General features: G+C 50.7%; 1 protein-coding gene and 1 pseudogene across 6 annotated transcripts; one reads left to right on the top strand and one right to left on the bottom strand.

Annotated features, from left to right (window-relative positions):
* Positions 1-1,585: 1,585 nt before the first annotated feature.
* LOC132476949 (zinc finger protein 28 homolog) lies at positions 1,586-2,671 on the bottom strand (annotated as a pseudogene).
* Positions 2,672-17,335: 14,664 nt separating this feature from the next.
* PRR14 (proline rich 14) lies at positions 17,336-22,779 on the top strand. Of its 6 annotated transcripts, none has more exons than XM_060078944.1 (11): positions 17,336-17,824; positions 18,876-19,044; positions 19,671-19,792; positions 19,865-20,054; positions 20,339-20,382; positions 20,585-20,694; positions 20,995-21,583; positions 21,720-21,795; positions 21,872-21,963; positions 22,236-22,307; positions 22,398-22,779. In XM_060078944.1, exons 2-11 carry the CDS (start codon positions 19,030-19,032, stop codon positions 22,675-22,677), a joined length of 1,590 nt encoding a protein of 529 aa, XP_059934927.1. In that variant the 5' UTR covers positions 17,336-17,824; positions 18,876-19,029; the 3' UTR covers positions 22,678-22,779. The 6 variants fall into 6 exon arrangements, with proteins under 6 accessions (XP_059934927.1, XP_059934926.1, XP_059934922.1 ...); XM_060078943.1 differs by having other exon boundaries at positions 17,336-17,891; XM_060078941.1 differs by lacking the exon at positions 17,336-17,824 and adding an exon at positions 18,632-18,751 and having other exon boundaries at positions 21,720-21,789.
* Positions 22,780-23,863: the final 1,084 nt, after the last annotated feature.

The raw sequence follows: 23,863 nt of genomic DNA, 5'->3' as shown, positions 1-23,863 counted from the left end.
TCCCCAGGGATGGAGCCTGACACAGGGACTACCCAGCTCTCCCACACCTTTGCCTCTTCCTGTTTGTCTGATGGATCCACTGGTTGGCTTTCAGGGCATACTTTCTCTTGAATCTTTCCCCACTCTCAGTGCAGGGAAAAGGCCTCTCAGCAGAGTGGATGCGCCCTTGGCTGAGCAGGAGGGAGGAGTAGAAGCAGATGCCAACTGCAGGGAGAACGCTTCTTGCCTGTGTGTGCGCCTGGCTGTAAATGCCCAAGGAAGCCTCTGGCAGAAGCACCGCCCCCAGTCACAACACCAGCAGGGCTTCTTTCCCGTGTGGGTGAGCTGGTTCCAGAGCACGTCTTCCTGGCAAGCACTTTGTAGGCAGTAATGGCGGTGCTTACCCAATGCACGAGCCCATGTTGGCTGGGGGGGTGGGGGGGAATGGGCGTATGCAAAGCGGCACCCACAGTCTGTGCAAGTACGTCTGCACTTGTGGATACAGAGGACCTGCTCGGGTGGAAGTGGCGGTCATAGGGCACAGGTGTGTCCTGCGTGGAGCAGCTGGTGCTAGCCCAGGTGAGCCCTCTGGGAAAAGTGGATGCCACATGACCATAAACATGGGAACGGTAACCAGAGTGGACCTACCTGCGTCTAACGGTGTGGGGAAGGCAAAGAGCTGCCCACAGTCCAGACATGAATAGGACTTCTCCTTCTATGGGTGGCCAGTGCCCTAATTATTCAAAAGCAACAGCTACACTGGAGCCAGGGGAAGATTGCAGGGTGCTGTGAACCACATAGCTCTCTCTCTCTCTGGGAAGCAGGCAGTTGTGTATGGAGATGGAGCAGCACATGAGACTGAGTACCCATTCATCCGAGGCACAGGGGTCTGAGTGTGACCCCCTCATCCAGAGATACCCCACCTGCCTCAGGCACAAGTTTCCCCTTTTCAGGAAAAGTACCATCCCTTCTTCCTCACTCAGGGCCTCCAAAACTGTATAGTGTTCTCATAAGAAAGTGCTGAATTCTTTTCATAGGGAAGCTAACACCTCTCCCTGGTTAAAGACCTTAGATGTGAGCATTTCAGTGAAAACATTTCTCAAACTGAGACCTCAGTGCCTTTTAAGCACACAAAAACACTTGTTACCATCTTAATTGGAAGGTGGCAAGTCATTAAATTACTTATATTGAGGGGTCTAGGCAGCTTCAAATGGCAGGGTACTTCCTTAGAGCCAAAGGCGGGCCAAGAAACCTGACCAAGTGAACTGGCCCCTCTGCAAGGCCAATCAGAAATATGGCGGCGTCTAGGCTTAAATTAGCTAAAAGTTAAAATTCCCTTCCTCAGGCACACTAGCCACATTTTAAGTTCTAAATAGCCACATGTGGATAGTGGCTTCTATGTTGGACAGCATAGATACAGCACATCCTCATAACTGAAGAAAGCTCTGTTGGACAGCAATGCTCTAAGTACTCTAAGCAGAAAGAAGGCAAAAGATCTCAATCCCCAACAGAGCTGCCTCACCCCAAACCCACAGTGCGGACCAGTGGGACCAGCTTCCCTTGAAGGCAAGGAGGACGCCAGGTGTGGTAAAGAGAACTTGGGAAGAGAGGGTTCACTGGATTCGTACTAACGGGTCTTTAAAGAGAAGGGCTGGGGAAGGTAGGGGGAGGGGCTCCTGGGAGAAAGGGCCGCCCGGCTCACTCCCAAGAGAGGCTGACTTCCAGCTCAGCTCAGTTTTCCTCACCTATCCCAGATCCTGGGCCCCTCGGCCCCTCCTCGGGATCCTTGGCCTCCGAGCTCCATGCCTCCTTCCTTCCCTCCATCCAGGAGATGAGGGCCGGTTTGGGGCCTGCAAATCCTAGGGGAGAAGGGCGAACAGCGGACAGAGTGAGAGGATGGAGCCTAGAGAAGGTGCTTCCTCTGCAGGGGTGGGGTGCAGCCTCCCGATCACTCGGAGAGAAGACCCTTCCCAACAACAGACACACTCTCAGGCGCGCCCGGACCGAAGCCTAAGGGTCCCCCGGTCACAAGAAAAAGGTTAAACGGGAGGGCCGGGCCTCAGAGCGCGCCCAGGTGGCCGCAGGTCTCCCGCATCACGTCCCGATACAGGGCCCTCTGCGCTGGCCGCAGACACCCCCACTCCTCCGGGAAGAAGTACACGGCTACGTCCGCGAAGCTCACGGCGCCCGGCCTCCCTCGCCCGGGCCGGGCCTCCCCCTGCCCGCCGGCAGGGAGCGGGTCCGGGGGCGGCGCCGTGGGTCCAGCGCTTTTCCCCGGGTTCGCCGCTGGGCGCCGGGTTCTGGACGCAGCGGGGCTGACGCCGGCCTCTGCTCGGACGCAAAGCGCCGCCGAGGAGGCCCGAAAGGCTCCGCGACCAGCCTCTCCTGGAGCCAGTGAAACCCCCTCCGATATTATTCTCACGGGTCCTGCAAGGACCGGGGTTAGAGCCTGGGAAGATGCCTTCGGGCGCAGTGGAAGCGCGGTTGAATCTCACCTACCGCTAGGCGGCGCCGGGGCCCTAAACTCTTCGCCCTGAAGTGTCATGGCGCTGCTGAACTTCACGCCCTTCTCCCGCCCGCGCACTGTGATTGGGTGGTGTCCGGCAGAAGGCAAAGAGCCAGCGTCCTGATTGGGTCTGAGAGAGTCGTTCCGGTTGGAAGGAAGCCAGCAATAGCGTTGAGGGCAGGCCATCTTCCTGGAGCCCCAGCCAGCCACTGTTCAGCACCTGCTCGGCGCCAGGCGCTGTGTTGGGTGTACGTGCCAAGGGACAGCGGCGCAGCCCTGCTGCCCAAGAGCTCACAGCACCGGCCTCCTCCCTGGCCCGGCGCTCGGCCCCGCTCTCGCCAGAGCCTCGTCTGCGTTGCTCTAGTAGGATTCCCTGCCTCCTTTACACACAGACTTGGACGATGGTCAAACATTTATTGAGCACCCACTGGGTTGAGCACAGTTGTAGGCGCTGGGTAGAGAGCAGGGAGCTACTCAAAGTGGGCTCGGCCGTGGAGGTTACATTCCTCTCCACAGCCTTCCAGATGCTCAGGTCTCCACTGGACTTGATTCAAGGTTTAGTCCTGGAGCACCTGAGGCTTTCCATGTCTGAAGTGATTTAACATGGCATCTCCAAATATAATGCTTGGGACCAGAAAGAGGTGGCTCTAAGGGTGCCTTCTCCCAGTGGTGCTTACAACCTACTGAGGGAGACACAAATATACAGGTCTAGTTGCCCAAGGCACTGGAAAAGCCCCCAGTGGAGCCAGCAGCCCCCAGGTAGTAAAGGCATCATACTGCAGCACAGACTTCACTTCTAGCTTAGTAGTGTCTTCTATAAGCATCTGAGAGTATGACAGTAGGCCTCTTGCATATTTCACCTCAGATGATGGTCGTATTTCCAATGTATTTACCTGTTAAGATTTATATGGAATCTACCATGAGAAGGGCACAGTGACACACCCCAGGGAATAAGATAATCTCTCACCTCCGAGTTGAGCACAGAAAAAGATAACCATTGTGAAACAATTAAGAAGAAAGCGAGGACTTCCCTGGTGGCGCAGTGGTTAAGAATCTGCCTGCCAATGCAGGAGACACGGGTTCCATCCCTGGTCCAGGAAGATTCCACATGCCGCAGAGCAACTAAGCCCATGTGCCACAACTACTGAGCCTGCGCTCTAGAGCCTGTGAGCTACAACAAGAGAAGCCACCACAATGAGAAGCCCGCACACCGCAACGAAGAGTAGCCCCAGCTCGTCACAACTAGAGAAAGCCTGAAACAAAGACCCAACACAGGCAAAAATAAATTAATAAATAAAATAATTAATTAATTTTAAAAAGAAGAAAGGGAAAAAAGCTGGCTGAAACATAAAGAGCTAGAGAAATTGCACTAAAAAGCAGGTGTTTAAAACAGATGATTAGATAAGCCTGTCTTCAATATTCAAAAGACTCTACTGTCCTCACACACCTTAAGATGGCTACTATTATAAAAAAAAAAGAGGGCCTCCCTGGTGGCGCAGTGGTTGAGAGTCCGCCTGCCGATGCAGGGGATACGGGTTCGTGCCCCGGTCCGGGAGGATCCCATATGCCGCGGAGCGGCTGGGCCCGTGAGCCATGGCCGCTGAGCCTGTGCATCCGGAGCCTGTGCTCCGCAACGGGAGAGGCCACAGCAGTGAGAGGCCCGCGTACCACAAAAAAAAAAAAAAAAAAAAAGAACAAGTGCAGGTGAGGATGTGGAGTAACTGGTATTCTTGTGCACTGTTGGTGGGAATGTAAAATGGTGCAGTTGCTCTGGAAAACATTATAGTGGTTCATCAAAAAATTAAAAATAGAATTACTTTATGATCCAAAAATTCCACTTTGGGTATATACCCCAAAGAATTCAAAACAGTGTCTTGAGGAGATATTGATGCACACACGTTTATGGCAGCATTATTCACAATAGTCAAGAGGTGGAAGCAACCCCGGTGTCCATGGACCAATGAATGGATAAAGAAAATGTGGTGTTTACATACAATTGAATATTATCCAGCCATGAAAAGTTAGGAAACATGACACATACTACAACTTGGAGGAAACTTGAGGACATTAAGTGAAATAAGCCAGTCACAAAATGATAAATACGTATGATTCCACTTATATGAGGTATCTAAAGTAGCCAATTTCATAGAAACAGAAAGTAGAATGGTGGTTGGGTGATTACCATGGACTGAGGAGAGGGGAATATGGGGAGTTTTTTAATGAGTATATGTTACTGAGGCTAAGCTCGTACTGCTCACCACAGGAGAGGCCAATAATCGAGAGAGGTGTTGCTGGGGCAAGGAATAACGACTTTATTCAGAAAGCCAGCTGACCCAGAAGATGGTGGGTTTGTGCCCAAAGAACCATCTTGCCTGAGTTAGAACTCAGGCTCCTTTTATACAAAAATGGGAGGGAGTAAAGCAAAACACTTCCTGATTCCTATCTGCCTCCAGAGGGGATGTGCTAATTTCTTCCTCCCACAGTCATTCACAGGTAGGCCTGGTCAGGATATTTCCTGTGAGCTAAACAAAGGTATTTAGATTAACGCCCATTACCTGGGAAGCAGGGTTCCCAGAGATGGGCCATTATGTATAATGTAAGCTTAGAGGCAACATCTCTTTAGTGATTAACTTGTGATAGAACACAAAAGGTTCTTCCTTATTACATACAGAGTTCCAGTTTTGCAGGATGAGAAAGGTATGGAGATTGGTTGCACAACAGTGTGAATATTCTTAACACTACTGAACTGTACACTTAAAAATGGTTAAGATGGTAAACATTATGTTGTGTGAATTTTACCACAAATAAAAATAAAAACCAATACCTAACAAAATACAAGAGAAGACCAAATCCAGCAACACACAGAAAGGGTTATATAGCATGATTGGATGGCAGTTAGCCCAGGCGTGCAAGCTTGGTTTAACATCTGAAAATCAATTCATGTAATACATCATATGTCAATAAAATAAGGACAAAAACCACAGGATCATCTTAACAGATATGCAAAAAGAACTTCACAACATCCAACACCCCTTCATAATAAAAACACTCAACAACTAGAAATAAAAAGGAAAGTCCTCAACTTGATGAAAGACTGAATGCTTTTCCCATAAGATCAAGAACAAGATAAGGAGGCCCACTCTTTTCATTTCTATTCTATTCACCAATATTATTCTCATTATTACATACTATAATATATGTATATTTTTCTCATCACTTCCATTTTATTCTGTTACATTATACTGTTCTAGGCAGAACAATTAGACAAGAATATGAAATAAAAGCCATGCAGATTGGAGAGATGTAAAACTCTTGCTATATGTAGGTGACATGATATACAAACTCCTAAGGAATTCATTGAAAAAAATTAGTACAGCCATTTTGTAAGACTGTCAATTCCTTAGAAAAATAAACATACTCTTATTATATGATCCAGCAATTATGCTTCTTGGTATTTACCCAAAGGAGTCGATAACTTACATCCACACAAAAACCTGCACACGGATGTTTACAGCAACTGTATTCACAATTGCCAAAGCTTGGAAGCAACCAAGATGCCCTTCAGTAAGTGAATAGATAAATAAACTGTGGTACATCCATACAGTGAAATATTAGCGCTAAAAAGTAATGCGCTATCAGGCCATGAAAAGATATGCAGAGACCTCAAATGCATATTTGTGATTATTGTATGATTCCAACTATATGACATTCTGGAAAAGGCAAAACCATGGAGACAATAAAAAGATTGGTGGTTTCCAGGGGTTGGGAAAAGGAGGAATGAATAGTTGGAGCACAGAGGATTTTTAGGGTAATGAAACTATTGCACATGATACTATAATAATGGTGGATACACATCATTATGCATTTGTCAAAAGTCATAGAGGTACAACACCAAAAGTGAATCTTAATGTAAACTATGGACTTTGAGTGATAATGATGAGTCAATGTAGGTTCATAGATTGTAACAAATGTGCCACTCTGGTATGGGTTGTTGATAGTGGGGGAGGCTGGGGGGAGGGCAGAGGAATATGGGAACTCTGTACATTCAGCTCAATTCTACTGTGAACTCTATAAACTACTCTAAAAATAAAATCTATTTTAAAAATTCTAAATAATGATTCATGTTATAACACGGATGAACTTTAAAAACATGCCAAGTGAAATAAGCCAGATAAAAAAAGACCACATGGGGCTTCCCTGGTGGTGCAGTGGTTGAGAGTCCGCCTGCCAATGCAGGGGACACGGGTTCGTGCCCCAGTCCGGGAGGATCCCACATGCCGCGGAGCGGCTGGGCCTGTGAGCCATGGCTGCTGAGCCTGCGCGTCCGGAGCCTGTGCTCCGCAACGGGAGAGGCCACAGCAGTGAGAGGTCCGCGTATCGCCAAAAAAAAAAAAAAAAAAAAGACCACATGTCTTATGATTCCATTTACATGAAATGTCCAGAAAAGGCAAATCTACAGAGAGATAAAGTAGATCAGTGGTTGCCAGGGGCTGGAGGAGAGGAGAATGGGGAGTGATGGCTGGGGAGTTTCTTTCTGGAGTGATGACAATGTGTTTAGTTGATTGTGGTGATGGTTTCATAACTCTAAATGTACTAAAGAACGTTGAATTTTACACTTTAAATGGGTGAATTACATGGTATGTGAATAACATTTCAATAAAGCCGTTTAAAAAAAACTATTTTGTAGTCATAGACACAGCAAGATGGTCATAGTAAATTATTTAAAAAAAGAAAAAAAAAGGCTTTCAAGAGACACTCTAGGACAGCCCCTCCCCAAGCCTCAGCCCACTATCCCCTCTGTTCCCCTCAGCTCCAGGCATTTTGCCCTGAGTAGTCCGCATCTGCAGTTCTAGCCCAAGAACTGGCTTACGTACATCGTGAATAGATGAATAGAGTGAGCAAAAATGGGCAAATGGAGGAGACCACTAAAGGGCCTCACGGAGCGCCCTCAGGTGGCCATAGGTCTCTAGTATCACTTTCGGTAAAGGGCCTTCTGCGCCTCGGATTTCACCACTTCTCCAAGAAGAAATACTCCGCCACGCGGCAAAGCTACACAGCTCACAGCCTCCTCGGCTCGGATCCAGGCTCCGGGCTGCAGATGGGGAACGGGACTAGGGCGGCGCTTGAATTCTTCCAGTCCCCAGGTCCTAGATGCCCCAATCCAAGGGCCACTCTCTTTTCCGGACCAAGGAGACACTGCCCTGCTAGACCCGGTGTCTGAGCCAGCCCGGATTTGGCTTTGCGTGGGGCCAAGCTGCGGCCCAAACAGAGGAATCACAACGTCATGGGTCACTCTGGTACTCAGAGTGGACAACGGTACCGGAAAACGCCCTAAGAGAATATGGCGGCGACCTGCCTTCACAACCATCATTCAGATGCAGTCGGAAGCTGGTCATTCTTTCCCCCCAGTTGGTCTTATCAAATAAGAGCCAGCTCCGAATACTCAGCTCCAGCTCTTAAAATTCCTAACCCCTCATTGGTGCTTGCGGAGATTAGCTTGAGGAGGTGGCTTTTGACAGCGCCCGGTGACTGGACTGTTCCCATCACTGAAATAACTAAGTACGTGCTGATTGGCCTCTTGGGCCAGACTCTAGGACGCTGTTGCTAGGTAACGCCTGACAGGAGGCCGGGTTCGCGAGAACAGAATCGGAGTCCCTGGAGGTTACCATGTAGCGAGCCCGCATTGGTCAGCGTCCTCTGGGCTATTCCACCTCAGCTCCTTCTGTTCTGCTGACCCACAAGGCCTCGGAGAGTGCGTCCTGGCCGCAAAATTAACTGGGTTCCTGTCCTGAGAGAAGCCAGTAGGGAGCTGAGCACCTTTGTGGAATTTCTACATTGCCCCAGGTGCACAACAACCTTCTTAGAATCATCTAACCCTGATCAACGCTCCATGTGAGGGTAGGGAGTGTGGTGTCTGTTTAAGAATAAGAACATTGCGGGGTTGCGGGGGGAGAATAAGAACACTGAGACTGGGTGGCTGGTACCCAGGTCTCTCTGGCTCCAAGTCCAGTGGTCTTTCTAACCTAATCACTAGGGCTTTTCCTTCTGAGCCATCTTGGCACGTAACCAGCTCACACACACTCCTGGCATAGAGTCCCTGACCACCAGCTGGATTTCAGTGACTTACAGAAGCACCCTATTCCCTTTTCTCCATCGCTCTGAGGGCTGAGTGGGCAACGTCATAATTTTATTCTCTGTTGCTGCTAAGCATCTAATAACTCTAGTGTAACAAGAAAAACAACAACCCACACCATGGGCCAGGAACGGTGTGAAACACTTCAAATACATTGTCTCATTTAATCCTTGAAACAACCCTATGAGGCTGATCATCTCACTTTCCGAATGGGGATGCTCAGGCTCAATCCAGTAAGAAGCTCTCCGCTGTAACATGAACACCGCTAAATTAAGGAGCCAGCAATAGAATCCAATGTATCTGACTTTGAAGCCCATGTATCCTAACCATTGTGCTATACAGCTACAGCTGGCAGAGCAATTTTTCAAAAATATTGAACTAATGAAAAAAAGTTTTCTTTGCTTTCCCGTTTTTACTGGCTACTGGACTGCATCTACATTTTCATCACCTGTCCCACCTAGGACACGTACGTGTGCACACACACACACCTAAACCCATGCCAACCAGGCTCTTGTCCTGCTGTTCCGCTGAAACAATTTTCTCCAAGACCTGCTAACCTCCTTGTTAAAACTCTCTGCTACTTTCTTCCAGTGGCTTCTGAATCCCTTTTTGTTTTGTTTTTTGGCTCATCTTTGTCTTCTTTGTTACATCCCCCATTTTTTTTTTTTTTTTTTTTTTTTTTTTTGCGGTATGCGGGCCTCTCACTGTTGTGGCCTCCCCCGTTGCGGAGCACAGGCTCCGGACGCGCAGGCTCCGGACGCGCAGGCTCAGCGGCCATGGCTCACGGGCCCAGCCGCTCCGCGGCATATGGGATCCTCCCAGACCGGGGCACGAACCCGTATCCCCTGCATCGGCAGGCGGACTCCCAACCACTTGCGCCACCAGGGAGGCCCTACATCCCCCATTTTTAAAGTACATTTTCCCGGGGACTTCCCTGGTGGCGCAGTGCTTAGAATCCGACTGCCAGTGCCGAAGATCCCACGTGCCACAGAGCAACTAAGCCCGTGCGCCACAACTCCTGAGCCTGCGCGCCTAGAGCCCGTGCTCCACAACAGGAGAAGCCACCGCAAGGAGAAGCCCGTGCGCCGCAACGAAGAGTAGCCCCCGCTCGCCGCAACTAAAGAATGCCCGCGCGCAGCAACGAAGACCCAACGCAGCCAAAAATAAATAATTTTTTTAATTTAAAAAAAAAGTACATTTTCCCAAGGTTCAGGCATCCAACCTCTTTCCCTTGGTTCCAACTGTCATTATATCCTCTAGGCCAGTGATTCCCCACTTGGGGGCGTGACTCCCCACTACCCCACCCCTCAGGGGGTGTTTGGCAATGTATAGAGACATTTTTTGGTTGTCCAGCATGGGGGTGGAGGCGGGGGAAGGGAGGGTCCGGGGAGGGGTATGTGTGCGCTACTGACATCTAGTGGGTAAAGGCTAGGGATGCTTCCACAAAACATCCTACCATGCACAGGACAGCGCCTCACAACAAAGAATTCCCTGACTCAAAATATTAATAGTAATAGTGCTGCGATTGAGAAACCCTCCTCTAGGCCTGCACATCTAACTGGCTGCTAAACATTTTCACGTGGTTGTTGAGCCGAGAGCTTATTTTTTTCTAGATATTTTAGTTGACTATTCAACTACACTTTACTCCTGTTGCTAGCATATGACCTAAAATCCTGTTACCCGAGTCCTTCCTTCTCATGGTTTTCCCATGCCAGTCCCGAGTCTATTATGTACCAGTAGTTTAGGACAAATCCATGGGGAAAAAACAGGCAAAGGTTCTCTCCTCAAGGAACTTATCTTCCAAAGTGGGAGAATGGACAATTTCTAATCGACATAGATAAGGGATCCTTCGGTTTAATGGGTGGGCCCAGGGGTATCAGCTGTCTTGCTCAAAACCAGCCAGCCCTGCTCAGTGAAAAAGTGTCCCTTGTCCTCTACCATGCTCAAAATGCCCCGTGGACATGCGTGTAGGTGAAAACAGGTTTGTAATTATCTGAGTACAGAACCTATATTTATTTTATATAGAAGCACAAACTTACAAGTACAGTTTTAATCCTGACTTTTCCAGAAAGGCCTGTATAAATGGAGGAAAGACTGTATTTTGTTTTGTTTGGAACTTTGCCAAGAATTATTTGCCATTTTGAAAAATCATTACACAGATGGCCACACTTGAATTTGAATCAGCAACACAACCCATCTGTGACAGCCTGAGTTTGTAGCTGCTGTGTTCATAGAAATCCTATATGTAGTGCAAGCATATTTCCATATGATTGCTTCACTAAATCCTTTGGCAAAGCCCTGCCCAAGCATTTACATATTGAGATATACATTACTTTTTTTTTAAAGAATAATATAATATATGAAAGTGCACAAATCTTAAGTATCAGCTCGATGAATTTTCATAAAGTGAACACACCCACATAACCAGTACCCAAATGCAGAAACCAAAACATTTCCAGCACCCTAACCCTAGATACCCGTCATGCACCTTCCAGTCACCACCCTTCCCAAAGATAACCACTAGTCCAAGTTCTAACATTACAGATTAGTTTTGCCTCTTTTTGAACATAATACAAATGGAATCACTGTATATATATACACACATTTTTTGGTGCCTGTCTTCTTTTGCGTCTAAAATTCACTCATATTGTTGCCTATAGTTGTAATTTTTATTCCAAGTTACTTATAGGTTACCATTGGATACACATTCTTTTAAATGACTTTATTTGTCCTTTAAATTATAGTAAGGGTTATAGTGATTTTCAAAAAGTAGGACTGTAGATGGCTTATTTCTCTATTTATTTATTTCATTGTAATAAAAGGAGCATTCAACATATTTATTCTACTAATTAATTTATTTATTTTCGGCTGCATCAGGCATCCAACCTCTTCATTGCGGTGTGCCGGCTTCTCATGGCGGTGGCTTCTCTTGTTGTGGAGCACGGGCTCTAGGCACACGGGCCTCAGCAGTTGTGGCTCGCAGGCTCTAGAGTGCAGGCTCAGTAGCTGTGGTGCATGGGCCCAGCTGCTCTGCAGCATGTGGGATCTTCCCGGACCAGGGCTCGAACCCATGTCCCCAGCATCGGCAGGCGGATTCTTAACCACTGCGCCATCAGGGAAGCCCCAACATATTTATTCTAAAAGGCATGCATTAGTTCTGAGAGGCTGACACCCAATTATTTGCAGCCTCCTGAGTTTTGTCCTGTGGTCCTTTGCACAGTTGTGATGACCCATGCAGTCTCCCCACCAACCCCCTTTCCCTCAGTTCTTAGATGATTCATCACCTTCTCTGAGGTTTCTCTAGCTCTGCTTATGTGCTCTTTTGGGAACCTGCATATAAGCTGAATTTAGCATTTATCTCACTATGCCCTGGTCTGTTTATTTGCCTCCCTGTGGACAAGGACTCTCACTGTCTTGCTCACCATAGTATTTTTTGTGTCTGGCATGTGGTTTGAGTTTTAAAAATGTGTTGAGCAAATAAATGGACATGTCATCCCATATTTATAGCCTTATTTATTTATTTTTGGCTGCATTGGGTCTTCTTTGCTGTGCACAGGTTTTCTCTAGTTGCGGTGTGTGGGCTTCTCATTGCGGTGGCTTCTCTTGTTGTGGAGCACGGGCTCTAGGAGCACAGGCTTCAGTAGTTGTGGCTCGTGGTTTCTAGAGTGCAGGCTTAGCAGTTGTGGCGCATGGGCCCAGTTGCTCCGCAGCATGTGGGATCCTCCCGGGCCAGGGCTGCGAACCCATGACCCCTGCCTTGGCAGGCAGATTCTTAACCACTGCGCCACCAGGGAAGTCCTACAGCGTTCTTGAACGGCCAGGGCCCTTGTCTCCCATGTCTAGGCCTCTTTCTCTGGAGGAAAGGTCATAGCCAGGTGAATGTGTTTTGTGTGTATCATGGACCTCCCTGCCCCAGCATTGCCACTGATACCACTGTCCCTCTGCCTTCTCAGCCTATAGTATCAGGTACAGTCATTTCTAGAAGCCTCTACCTGGACTTGTTTTCTGAGTGTTGTCTAGAGCTGGCCTCCACCTGAAACCACAGGATGTCAGGAATGGCCTTTAGATAACATGGCAGCTGTCTAGCCCAACTTTCTCCGCTTTGGTTGAGCCAGCCGTCCTCACAGGCACCATCTGCTCTCATTTATTATTTTTTTCTCAGGTGCGATAGGAGCATTCAAAATGCATTTAAGGAATATGTCTGCAATGCAGATTTTAAACCTCTCTCAAAAATGGCCTACTCTCTGAAATATCTGCATAGTAATTGCAGTAGGAACTTTCAAGATTTGGATATTCCATTTTCTTTAGTGCTAAAACACTAGTATTTTTGTTGGTGATGGTATAAGTGTGGGTGCAATTGGGAGAATCCACATAGCAATTTAAACAAGCAGAAGTTTATTAAACAGAATTATTGGGAGTTCCCAATAATTGGGGTGGCCTAGTGGTTAGGATTCTGGGCTTTCACTGCTGTGGCCCAGGTTCAATCCCTGGTCAGGGAACTGAGATCCCGCAAGCCATGCGGCACAGCCAAAAAAAAAAAAAGAATTATTGGGACTTTCCGGGTGGTCCAGTGGTTAAGAATCTGCCTCCCAATGCAGGGGACACAGGTTCAGCCTCTGGTTGGGGAACTGGGATCCCACATGCCACGGGGCAACTAAGCCCCTGCACTCTGGAACAACCAAGCCTCTGTGCTCTGGAGCCCATGCACCACAACTAGAGAAAAGCCCACGCACTGCAACAAAGATCTTGTGTGCCATGACTAGGACCTGATTCAGCCAAATAAATAAATAAATAAAATTTAAAAATACTTAAAAAAAAGAATGATCAACTATAAAAGGGAATTAGAGAAATGAGGGATTGGATTGTGTATTAGTTTCCTAGGGCTGCCATGACAAATTACCACAAATTGGGTGCCTTAAGACAACGTAAATCTATTCTCTCATAGTCCTGGAGACTAGAATCCTGAAATCAAGGCATCAGCAGGGCCATACTCCCTTTGAGACCCTAGGGGGAATCTTTCCTTGCCTCTTCCTAGCTTCTGGTGGTTTGCTGGTGATCTCTGGCATTCCTTAGATTTGTAGATGCATCACTCTAATCTGCCTCTGTTACCACATGGCATTCTTCCTGCGTATCTCTTTGCATGTCTTCACATGGCCTTCTCCTTTCCATGAGTCTGTGTCCAAATTTCCTTCTTCTTACAAGGACACCAGTCATTGGATTGAGGCCCAACCAAATACAGTATGATTTCAATGATTATGTCTGCAAGACTCTATTTCCAAATAAGGTCACAGTCACAGGAACTGGGACACAATTCTGAGGGACACAATTCTGCCTGCTATAGATAGTAAGAAGTAAAGAGAATTCTAAAGAATGCAGGAGTAGCAGCTATAAGAGCAGCCACTACCCCTCAGCTGGAGATACTGCACCTAAGAAAGAGCCTCTACCTGGGCCTCCCTGGGGCTGAGATCCAGAATTTTGGGGGGAGAACACAGAAGTCACTGGAGTGCTACTCTGGTGGAACATGCTGGAAATCTTCCCTCTAGGGTGCCAGGGAAAACTGTTCATGGGAAGGTATCTCACCAGAGGCACTCTACCACTAAACTGTCCAATGGGTATACCAGGGGAAGCTGCTGGCATTTGGGTGCTGCTGGCCACTGCGTACTTCAGGAGCCTGCCAATAGGGCTCATGGGAACCAGGAAGCAAAGCCCTTCCATCCTGCAATGTCTCCCCAGCTCTCTACTGACAAAACATTAATTGTGCCAGCTGGCAAAGAAAAAGTAGTTAAAGGGCCCAGATCCATTTTCACAGAGCAGGCAAAAATAATGATTTTTTTTCCAAGAGGTAATAAATGAATAACTGGCACAGTGACATACATCTGTTTCAGATACTAATAGGTAGCTCCCTTTACACTTCTTGACTCTCTCTCTAATCCTCCCAACGTTCTTCCTCCCCCTAACATCCTCACCATAAGCCTTATCACTTTTTTTTTTTTTTTCTGTACGCGGGCCTCTCACTGTTGTGGCCTCTCCCGGCCACAGGCTCCGGACGCGCAGGCTCAGCGGCCATGGCTCACGGGCCCAGCCGCTCCGCGGCATGTGGGATCTTCCTGGACCGGGGCACGAACCCGTGTCCCCTGCATTAGCAGGCAGACCCTCAACCACTGCGCCACCAGGGAAACCCAAGCCCTATCACTTTTTTTCTGGCCGCACTGTGGGGTAAGTGGCATCTTAGTTCCCTGACCAGGGATTGAACCCGTGCCCCCTGCAGGGGAAGTGCGGAGTCTTAGCCACTGGACTGCCAGGGAAGTCCAGGCCCTATCACTTTACCATTCAGTTCCTCCAAACTTGACACCTGCTTATCATACCCACCTAAAAAAAAAAAAAAAAAAAAAAAAAAAAAAGGAGGTGAGGATAGTAGTGGTGGCAGATGGTTCTAGACTGGGGAAGACGAGTTAGACCATGGGCAGGACCAGTTTCCCCAGATAAATAAAAATTCTAGCAAGTAGCTGACCAGAGTGGAAGAGCCTCCAGAGGTGGTCTTGAAAGCTCCTCACCAGGGGAACTAAATTGGACAGGAGTGTGCTGGCACCTGGTGGACTAAATACTTCAGGGTGGAGGGGACTGAGGCTGAGGGAAGCAGCAGAGGCAACGGCAACCTTGTACACAGGCATATAAACTCCAAACTCCTAGGGACAGGCACCTGTCTGTTCCCACAGCATGGCATACAGGTAATGAAATTTTGTTGAATGGTTGATGCGAACCAGAGTAGCAACCCAAACCCAAGACTTCCTGTCATTTCTCAGGGGTGGTTCTTGGCAAAGGGCTATAACTGAACATCCCTCCATCTCAACACCCTCCAGCCACAACCCAACCCAATCCTCCCTGGCTGATCTAGAGCTCAGGCTAGAGGCTTCTACAGAGAAAGATACTGAACAGAGTAGCTGGCTTGAGGACCAGAAGGGATAGAGCAGTCTGAGAGACAGAGGCAGTTTTCATCCTCCTCTTTTTACCTGCAGCCTGAGACTTAACTTACTTATCAGGCGCTTTCAGATGTGCCTTCTCACTTGATCTTCTATTTTGAGGCAGGCACGACAGGGTTTATTGTTCCCATTTTACAAATGAGACCACTAAGGCCAGGAACAGTTAAGCAGATGTGAGCCCAGAGCCTAAAGGGGTCCAGAGTTTCTGAAGAATAGATACATGGATGTGCCAATCTCCAGCCACATCACCTCTCCCGTAGGAGGCTGGATGAGGCCTTTTGCCACTGGATCAGCACACATTGGCCATGCCTGGGGTGTGTACACAGGTGGTGGATAAGGTAAGAGTTTTTGAAATGGTAGTCACAAAGAAGTGACTGGAAATCCTCCCTCTAGGGTTATTTCCAGAGGCAAGGCCGTGAGGGTGTGAAGGCTCATCACTGCTGGCCTGGGCTGAGGGCCAAGAAACTGCAGTCTACCTTATTCAATTTGATGAACTCCAGCACCCCAAGTTAGGGTCGTAGGGCTGGGCCCTCCCCGCCAGATTCTCAGGCCCTTTCTTTAGGCTACTTCCTTTGCCCTCAAAACTCAGATCAGGCTTGCTCGGCCCTGAAAGGTTTTCATTGCCCTGGAGTCTGGGAAACACCTGTGTATTTAAGCAGGAAAGTGAAAGCCTACAGGGGCCCTCTCAACTCACCAAAGTTGAGAGGGCTCTCTACTCACAGCTGGAAGCATCACCATACCAGCAGGGAACATCCTCAGGCACCTGTGTAGCCAGCCCTGCTCCAAGGGGTAGAGAGAACACTTCTAGTTGGAAGAGTTGCTGCTTATTCGCACCAGAAGTCTCACCATGCATTTCCAGAGGACCCAGCAGGCCTGTGCTACAGAGGGTCACTGTAGTAGTCCCAGAGACCTATCTGGATGAGTCCTTGGTTTCAGTGGGGAGTCTTCATTTTCCACACCAACTCTACCGATGCTGTTCTTTCCATATCTTCCTTTCTGGATCATTAATCTTATCACTCAATCCCATAAAAGAGAATTATGCTGGGCTGAGTAGGTCACTCTGCACCTTCATCTCAGACCCAGGATTCTAGGCTTCAGGCTTTTTTGTTCTATCAAGAAAATAAACACAAGGGAATCCCCTGGCGGTCTAGTGGTTAGGACTCCCAGCTTCCACTGTAGGGGGCAGGGGTTCGATCCCTGGTCGGGGAATTAAGATCCCGCATGCCCTGGGAGCGTGGCCCAAAATAAAAATTTTTTTTAAATAAAGAAAAAAAAGAAGAGTACTAGTTTGGACCAGGGAATCCTGGGGAAGGAGAACTAGTGGAGGCATGGGCTTTGGTTAGGCAGTGAGGGCGCCTTCACAGTACAAGAAGCCAGTACATGCCCACTACCTCCCCACCAACAGCAGGCTCCTGGTATAAAAGTTCCGTGACGCAGCCTCTCTAAGCAGTAGGATTCCATCCCCGATCCCCTACTACTAAGGACTATTTACACACCACATCAGCCAGGCCCCTCTTGAAAGAGGGCTCGTGGGAGCCCCAGAGAAAAGCGGACCCATCAAGCACGCCAAGGTGGTTACTGGTCTCCTGCAATGACGCCTCTGTACTGAGCCCTCTATAGAAACCCCGCTCCTCCAGGAAGAGATACACAACACTCGGGTAAAGTGAAGCTCAATGCCCCACCCTCTTCACCGCTTTGACTGAGCCCAGTCTCTCCAGGACACCGTGAGAGCAAAGGAGCCTGAGGCGGCACCAGCCCTAGCCAAACTCTTCCCTGCAACGTGGGAACCCGGTTCAGGAGCCTACGATGGTACTGGAAACGGGCTCAATGGGGCCTCTCTAGGAAATTGGGAATTTCACATATCGTTAGCACTCAGTTCACGTTTATTGGTCTAAAAACGAAAGAACCGGAAGATGCCCTTAAAAAACGTGGCGGTAACCGAGCTTCACGACAGTTGCCTCAATGGCTCAAGAAACTTGCCATAGTCTTCGGCCACTCACTGACCGGAGAAGATGACGCCGTCCGGTCTACTTCGGTTCATCGGTTTCAGCGCAATCTGCCCTCAATTATAATGGCGGCGCTGCCAAATTTGGCTTCTTGCCCCTAGGGATGATGGCCGCCAGGCGGCTTCACTTAGCTTCTCACCACCCCGGAAGACGGGGACCGGCGATTGGGCGGTGCCCCAAGGCTTCAAGAAGAAGGCCCTCGGCGGTTGGGCAGTGCTGGGTAAGGCTAGTTTTAAAGGAGCCGGAGGTGGGAGCCGTCGAAGACCCGGGATCCGCGGGAGGCGGCGGTGAGCTGCGCGCGGGGGAGGGCACCGAACGGCTGGAGAGAGGGCGGGAGGAGGGAGGGAAAGAAACTTTTGAACCATCTGGTCCCCGGCTGGGGAGAGCGCTGGGCGGGGATCAGGGGAGGGCGGAGGGAGGGGGTCTGTGGGCGGGACCTCCCGGGATTGGAGTGAAGGGGTTATCTGCTTGACAGTGGATCCCCAGGGATCCGGACTGAGTTCCTGATGCTCAAGCTCAGGCCGCCCCTGTCTGAGTGGAGCTTTGCGAAGCCGAAGCTCACAGGGAGAGGAGGATCCTCGCGCGGCGTCTGTTTGGAGGAACAGCGCTGTAGGATTCTTTACGCGCGGATCCAGTCTAGGGGATCTAGTGGGAGTGGGGAACCGTCGGCGTGTGGGAGTATTGCTTCGGAGTCCTCGGCCACTCGCTGGGGGTGGATGAGAATTGAAGAGGGTTCCGGCGGAAACTGAGCCTCCGAGGACCGGGATCCCAGCTGATCCCGGGGGAATCTCAGGGCGGAATCCGCAGGGACAAAGGCCCCAGGAGGCTCGGGCCGTGGGAGAACGGGGGCCGCAGCAATCCAGGTTTTCGCGGCCCAGGCAGGGCGCGAGTGATCCGCTGGTCGCTGCGGCGGCAGCGGGAAGACACCCGTTCCCGGCAGCCAGGCGGGGGCGTTACGGGCCCCAGGGCTCCGGCCCGTGAGCTACCGGGAGCCGCGGGCGGACCATGAAGGGCGGAGCCCCACGGGAGGGGCTGGCCTTCACTCCCGGCTCCCCCGCTCCCCGCCCCACCCCAGGCTGGAGCCTGGGATCCCCCAGGGACTCCCCGGAGCCGCCGCTTCCCCCATGGACTTGCCCGGGGACTCCAGGTGAGAGCGCACCCCGCCCGCCTGTCTTGAGCCCGGGAAACGGGGAGCCTGGTGGCCGTACCGGGGAAACCACAGAGCCAACAACAGGCTCAGGCGACCGTCCTCTGCTTCTCTCATCCTCCAGCCCGCCTGGCCGGCAGGGTCTGTGCCGCCAGCCCCTGGCTCGAGCGTTATGGGGAGCCAGGAGCCCCAAACGGCCGAAGCTGCAGCCCTTCGGGGCCCCGTCGCCCTTGGAAAAAGCTTCTCGGCGAGTCCTGGCCGTGGTCCTGGAAGATGTCATGGATGCCCACATGGTGAGCCCCTTGAACTGAGAGGCCCCCTTCTCCCTCAGGTCCCCTCAGTACCAAAGTCAAACTAGATCACTAGTGAGGATAACGGAGGTCCAAACACCTCACACTCACACTCGTCCATCAGACAGCCTCCCTAATGCTAAAGTTTTTTGTTTGTTTGTTTGTTTTTCCTTGGCTCTCACTCCAGCCTGGAATTGGGCAGGGTCTCCAGTGCCCATTCCCCACTACCAACTCTGTTGGGCTGAAACCACATCCCTACAACTCTTCTGCTTTCTTCCCAGCCCAACTTCTAGGCAATCCTTGGGAAGCAGGCTGAGGACTTTGGCTCCATTGCACAGATTAGAAAAACTGAGGCCCCAAATAGGGCAGTGACTCACTCCAGGTCACCCTCTCCTTTTCATTTCTTCAAATATCCTGGGTGACATTATCCAGCTCCCACACCAGCAGCTCAGGACACTGTCATATTTGGCCCTTAATTGAGGGCCATCACTGACCTCTTCTTTGGGGATCTTGAATGAATTCTAGCCACGATTTCTGTCATTTTTGTGGCATAGGGCACTGTTAGGCACAGGGAGGCCCTGTCCAGCCTCATTCCGTCACCTTGCTCTTGACACTTCCTCCTCCCCTAGGTCCCCCTGGTGCCCCAAGAGGAGATATCCACCCCACGGCACCGCAGCAACTGTCAGGATTCTGTCCGCAGCCATCCACCTGCCTCGCCACCCCGACAGGCCACGTGGTCCCCACAAGCCAGGTGAGTATGGCAGGATGGGGGGTAAGCTGGGAACACAGCTGAGCCCCACTGATATTCCTGGTCCCTCTCTAGGCCTCCCGACCCACTGCACTTATGCCGAGAGCCCCTGAGCCGTGTGCATCAGTCCCCTTCCACACTGAGGCATAGATCAAGGACAACACCTGGCCCAGAGGAGGGCCCTTCACAAAAGGTGGACCAGGCCCCCCAGCCCACTCTGGTGGTGATGTTAGAGGACATTGCCAGCTCCAGACCCCCAGCGGAGGTATGGAAACTTCAGGGAAAGATGTCAGGAGTTCAGCTGGGGGCAGGCATGCCAGTGGGCATAGAAGACAGGGGTAGGAGGGCTGAGTCTGGGGTGAATTTTGCTCAGAGCAAGGAGGACAGCGTTTTAGGGTGGAAGACACTGTCTGAGCAAAGACCTATATGAAAAAGTCTTTAGCGTGAACCCAGGCAGGAATCAAGACCGAGAGAGTTGGGATGTGGGAAGCTACAGAGACCACAGGGGACTTCCTTGCCTCCTCACAACCATCCCCTGTTTATATCCAGGGCTTTGCCGATGAGACTCCCAACTTCACCGTCCCAGCGAGAAGGTGAGAGGGCTGGGGAAGGGATTATCAAAATGTGCAGGCAACAGCCATTATCCAGGCAGCCAGAGCTAGGGGCATCAGAATTTACATGTCCAGTCCTTCCTTGTAGCACTTTCAGAAGCCTTAAGGGACAGGGGAGGTGCTGGCTTAGGTGGGATCTGAATCTGGAAGCTTCCTCAGCCTTTAACTTGCCCCTTCACCCCAGAACTGAGCCAAGGATGATGGTTCACCAGCCAAAGCCTCCACCCAGGGACGTGGAACCCCCATTCCAGCCATCTGCCCTGTCTGCAAACCCTCTGGAGAGCCCACCACCAGGTAAGGACTCAGATGGATGAGACTTGGGGTTCTGGAACATTCTAGCTGAGCTTAGAAATGTGAGGTGACGAGTTGGGGATGGGGCTTAACCCCCTCCCGGGGCAGAGCTTGGTGTATGAAGATGGGGTTTAGACTTCAGAGACCTGAAGCTTAACTTCTAAATTTAGGGCTTGGTATTTTAGGGATGGGCTTATTCCTCTGTGGGCAAAGATTAGTGTTTGGGGAGGGACTAAGGTTACTGAAGTGGGGCTTAGACACCTGCAGCTGAGGAATACCCACCTGACCCTCTCCTTTCCTCAGCCCCAGATCCTGTTCTGGAGCTCCCATCGACCCCACCGCCATCCAGCCTTTTACGCCCCCGCCTCAGTCCCTGGGGCTTGGCCCCCCTCTTCCATTCCGTCCGCTCCAAGCTGGAGAGCTTTGCTGACATCTTCCTCACACCCAACAAAGCCCCACGGCCCCCGCCCCCGTCACCCCCCATGAAGTTGGAGTTGAAGATTGCCATCTCAGAGGCCGAGCAGTCTGGGGCTGCTGAGGGCACTGCATCTGTCAGTCCCCGGCCCCCTATCCGCCAATGGCGGGCCCAAGACCCGAATCCCCCAGCACCTCTCCCTAAGCCCTCTCTGGGCCGAAGCCACTCCTGCCCTGATCTGGGGCCCCCTGGCCCAGATACCTGCAGCTGGCCCCCTGCTCCACCCCACCCAAGCCGGCCACGGCCTCGGCGGCACACTGTGGGTGGTGGAGAGATGGCCCGAGCCCCACCACCCCCTCGGCCCTGTCTCCGGAAAGAGGTCTTCCCTCTTGGAGGAGTGGGAGGCTCTCCTCCCCTCATCACATCTTGCTCGTCTACCACGTCCACTTCTTCCTTCTCTGAACCTGCAGAACCCAGGTAGTGCTCTTGATAAACCCTCCTTAAAGCTCTGGCCATGGTCTGGGCCCAGCCTCCTTCCCTAGTATCCAGTGGGCAGGAGATGGGGATGTTGCTGTGAATGCTGTTTGGCCCTGAGCCTTGACCTCCTCTGCAGGTTGAGCTCAACCAAGAGGAAGGAGCCAAGGGCCTCAGAAGACCAGGTGCTTTCAGACCCCAAGACCAAGGTAGAGGTACAGATGAAGGGGGAGGAGACAAGTGGGAGCCTGAGCCCATGCTGCACTTTTACACTCTGCCCCGTTTTTGCAGACCATGGGAAAGGTTTCTCGATTCAGAATACGCAGGACACCGGCCCGTTCTCAACCAAACCTTACACCAATGGGGCTGCCTCGACCAATCAGGTGAGAGACTTGTTGTGCACGGAGCTGCCTTGGCCAAACAGGTGTAGGCTCAGATCCCCTGAGTGTGGCTTCATCTCCTCTTAGGGAGCACAGTCCAGCTTGGAGGAGTCAATTTGGTCTGGACATGGTTTATGCTTAGAACCATTTGTCTGCCTCAGGCAGCACTCCTGGCATGTTCCAGAAACTGAAATACAGACCAGGCCTTGATTACCCCTTCTCCAGGCCCATTGGCCCCAGGTTTCTCAGAGGCCTCTGCTCCTCTTTGCTCACAGGTTGAACAAGAAGGAGTTCAGCTTGGAAGAAATTTACACCAACAAGAATTACCAGTCACCCACAACCAGGAGGTGAGAAACGTTGAAGGCTTGGGGGTGACAGAGGGAAATATGGAACCAGGGAGCGTGCTGGTAACCAGCACTCCTCCCTGCCTGGTCCAGGACCTTTGAGACCATCTTTGAGGAACCCCGGGAGCGCAACGGGACTCTGATTTTCACCAGCTCGAGGAAGCTCCGGCGAACTGTAGAATTTCGGGACAGTAGTCTTCCTCGATCCCGGCGGCCATCTCGCGGGGCCCGGGCTGCAGCTGGCAGGACCCTTACTCCCAATCTGGCCCCCAACCCAGATGTAGGACCCCTGCTACAGCAGCGACTGCAGGAGCTGGATGCCTTGCTCCTGGAGGAGGAGGAAAGGGATCGAGAGCGGCCCCATCGGACTTAGAAGCTCCATCTGTTTGTCCATCCATCCTGGAGGGAGGGGAAGTCTCTGAGACAGTTATATTTTTTCTCTGTGTTTCCAGTAAAGTTTTCGATATGTTTCTGATTCTTTTGTATGTCTCTAGCTGAGTTTGAGATTAACTGGCAGTACTGGCTGGTGTTTCTACTTTGGCACCCGAAACTGGGAAACAGGAGGGACCAGGGAAGATGATGAAGGTTGGATATAGGGAGGGGGGTAGAGGAATGGTCATTGGAGATACCCTCTTGATTTGAGAATTTTCCTATGTGGAGGGATACTACTGAATATGCTCCAGAAGATAATGTGACCCTGGTCAGGGTTCTCTCAGTTCACTTACATCAAGGAGGAGACCGAGGGAATTTCCTGGCAGTCCAGTGGTTAGGACTTCGTGCTTCCACTGCAGGGGGCACGTGTTTGATCCCTGGCCGGGGGACTAATATCCCGCATGCTGCGGAGCGCGGCAAAAAAAAAAAAAAAGAAGACTGAAAGTCCCAGAGTGGATTAAGGCCTTGTTCAAGATGGCCCTGAGTTCCTCCTAACACGCAGGCCAGGAACCTGCTGCTGGATTCAAGAGCTAAGAGTAATCAGCTGTAATTAAGCACCTACAACCTGTCACAGGTAATTGACCTACACATAGCCCTGTGAGAATTATACCCATTTTATACATAAGAAAGCAAGTTGACTCTCAGTGTAATGTCCACACTAAAAGGGTAACCCAGGCAACCAGAGGACACAAGCGGCACTCTACATCTTTCATAACTTAGAGGCAGAACAGAGCAGTGGTAAAGAGCACAGACTGGAGCTAAGCTTCTTGAGTCCAAATCTTGGTTAGGAAATTAAGTGTGCATCAATTCCCCTCTCCATCTGTAAAATGGGGCCGATAGCAGTACTTTCCTAAGATACTTCTCATTGTCAAATGAGTTAATATGTGAGAAGGTGCCCGGCATTGTTTTTTTCTTGTTAGCACGCGGAGACCACAGGCCAGCACTCTCCCACTGCACCGAGCGATAACGGGATGAGGTTTCCTTCCCGCGCGGCTGGCGCTCTCAAAGCACGCCGCGTGCTCTAGCCACCACGCACGGCGGGGTATCCCGCTGGGCTGCCAGCCGGATGGTGGTATCACCACGCGCATGCGCGAGAAGCCAGGCTGCCTGTGGGCTAAGCCAAGCAG

The sequence above is a fragment of the Mesoplodon densirostris genome, chromosome 16 (genome assembly GCF_025265405.1).
Source record: "Mesoplodon densirostris isolate mMesDen1 chromosome 16, mMesDen1 primary haplotype, whole genome shotgun sequence".
NCBI classification, from domain to species: domain Eukaryota; kingdom Metazoa; phylum Chordata; class Mammalia; order Artiodactyla; family Ziphiidae; genus Mesoplodon; species Mesoplodon densirostris.
The sequence above is the reverse complement of the archived record's forward strand: the minus strand, read 5'-3'. Positions and strand labels throughout refer to the sequence as shown.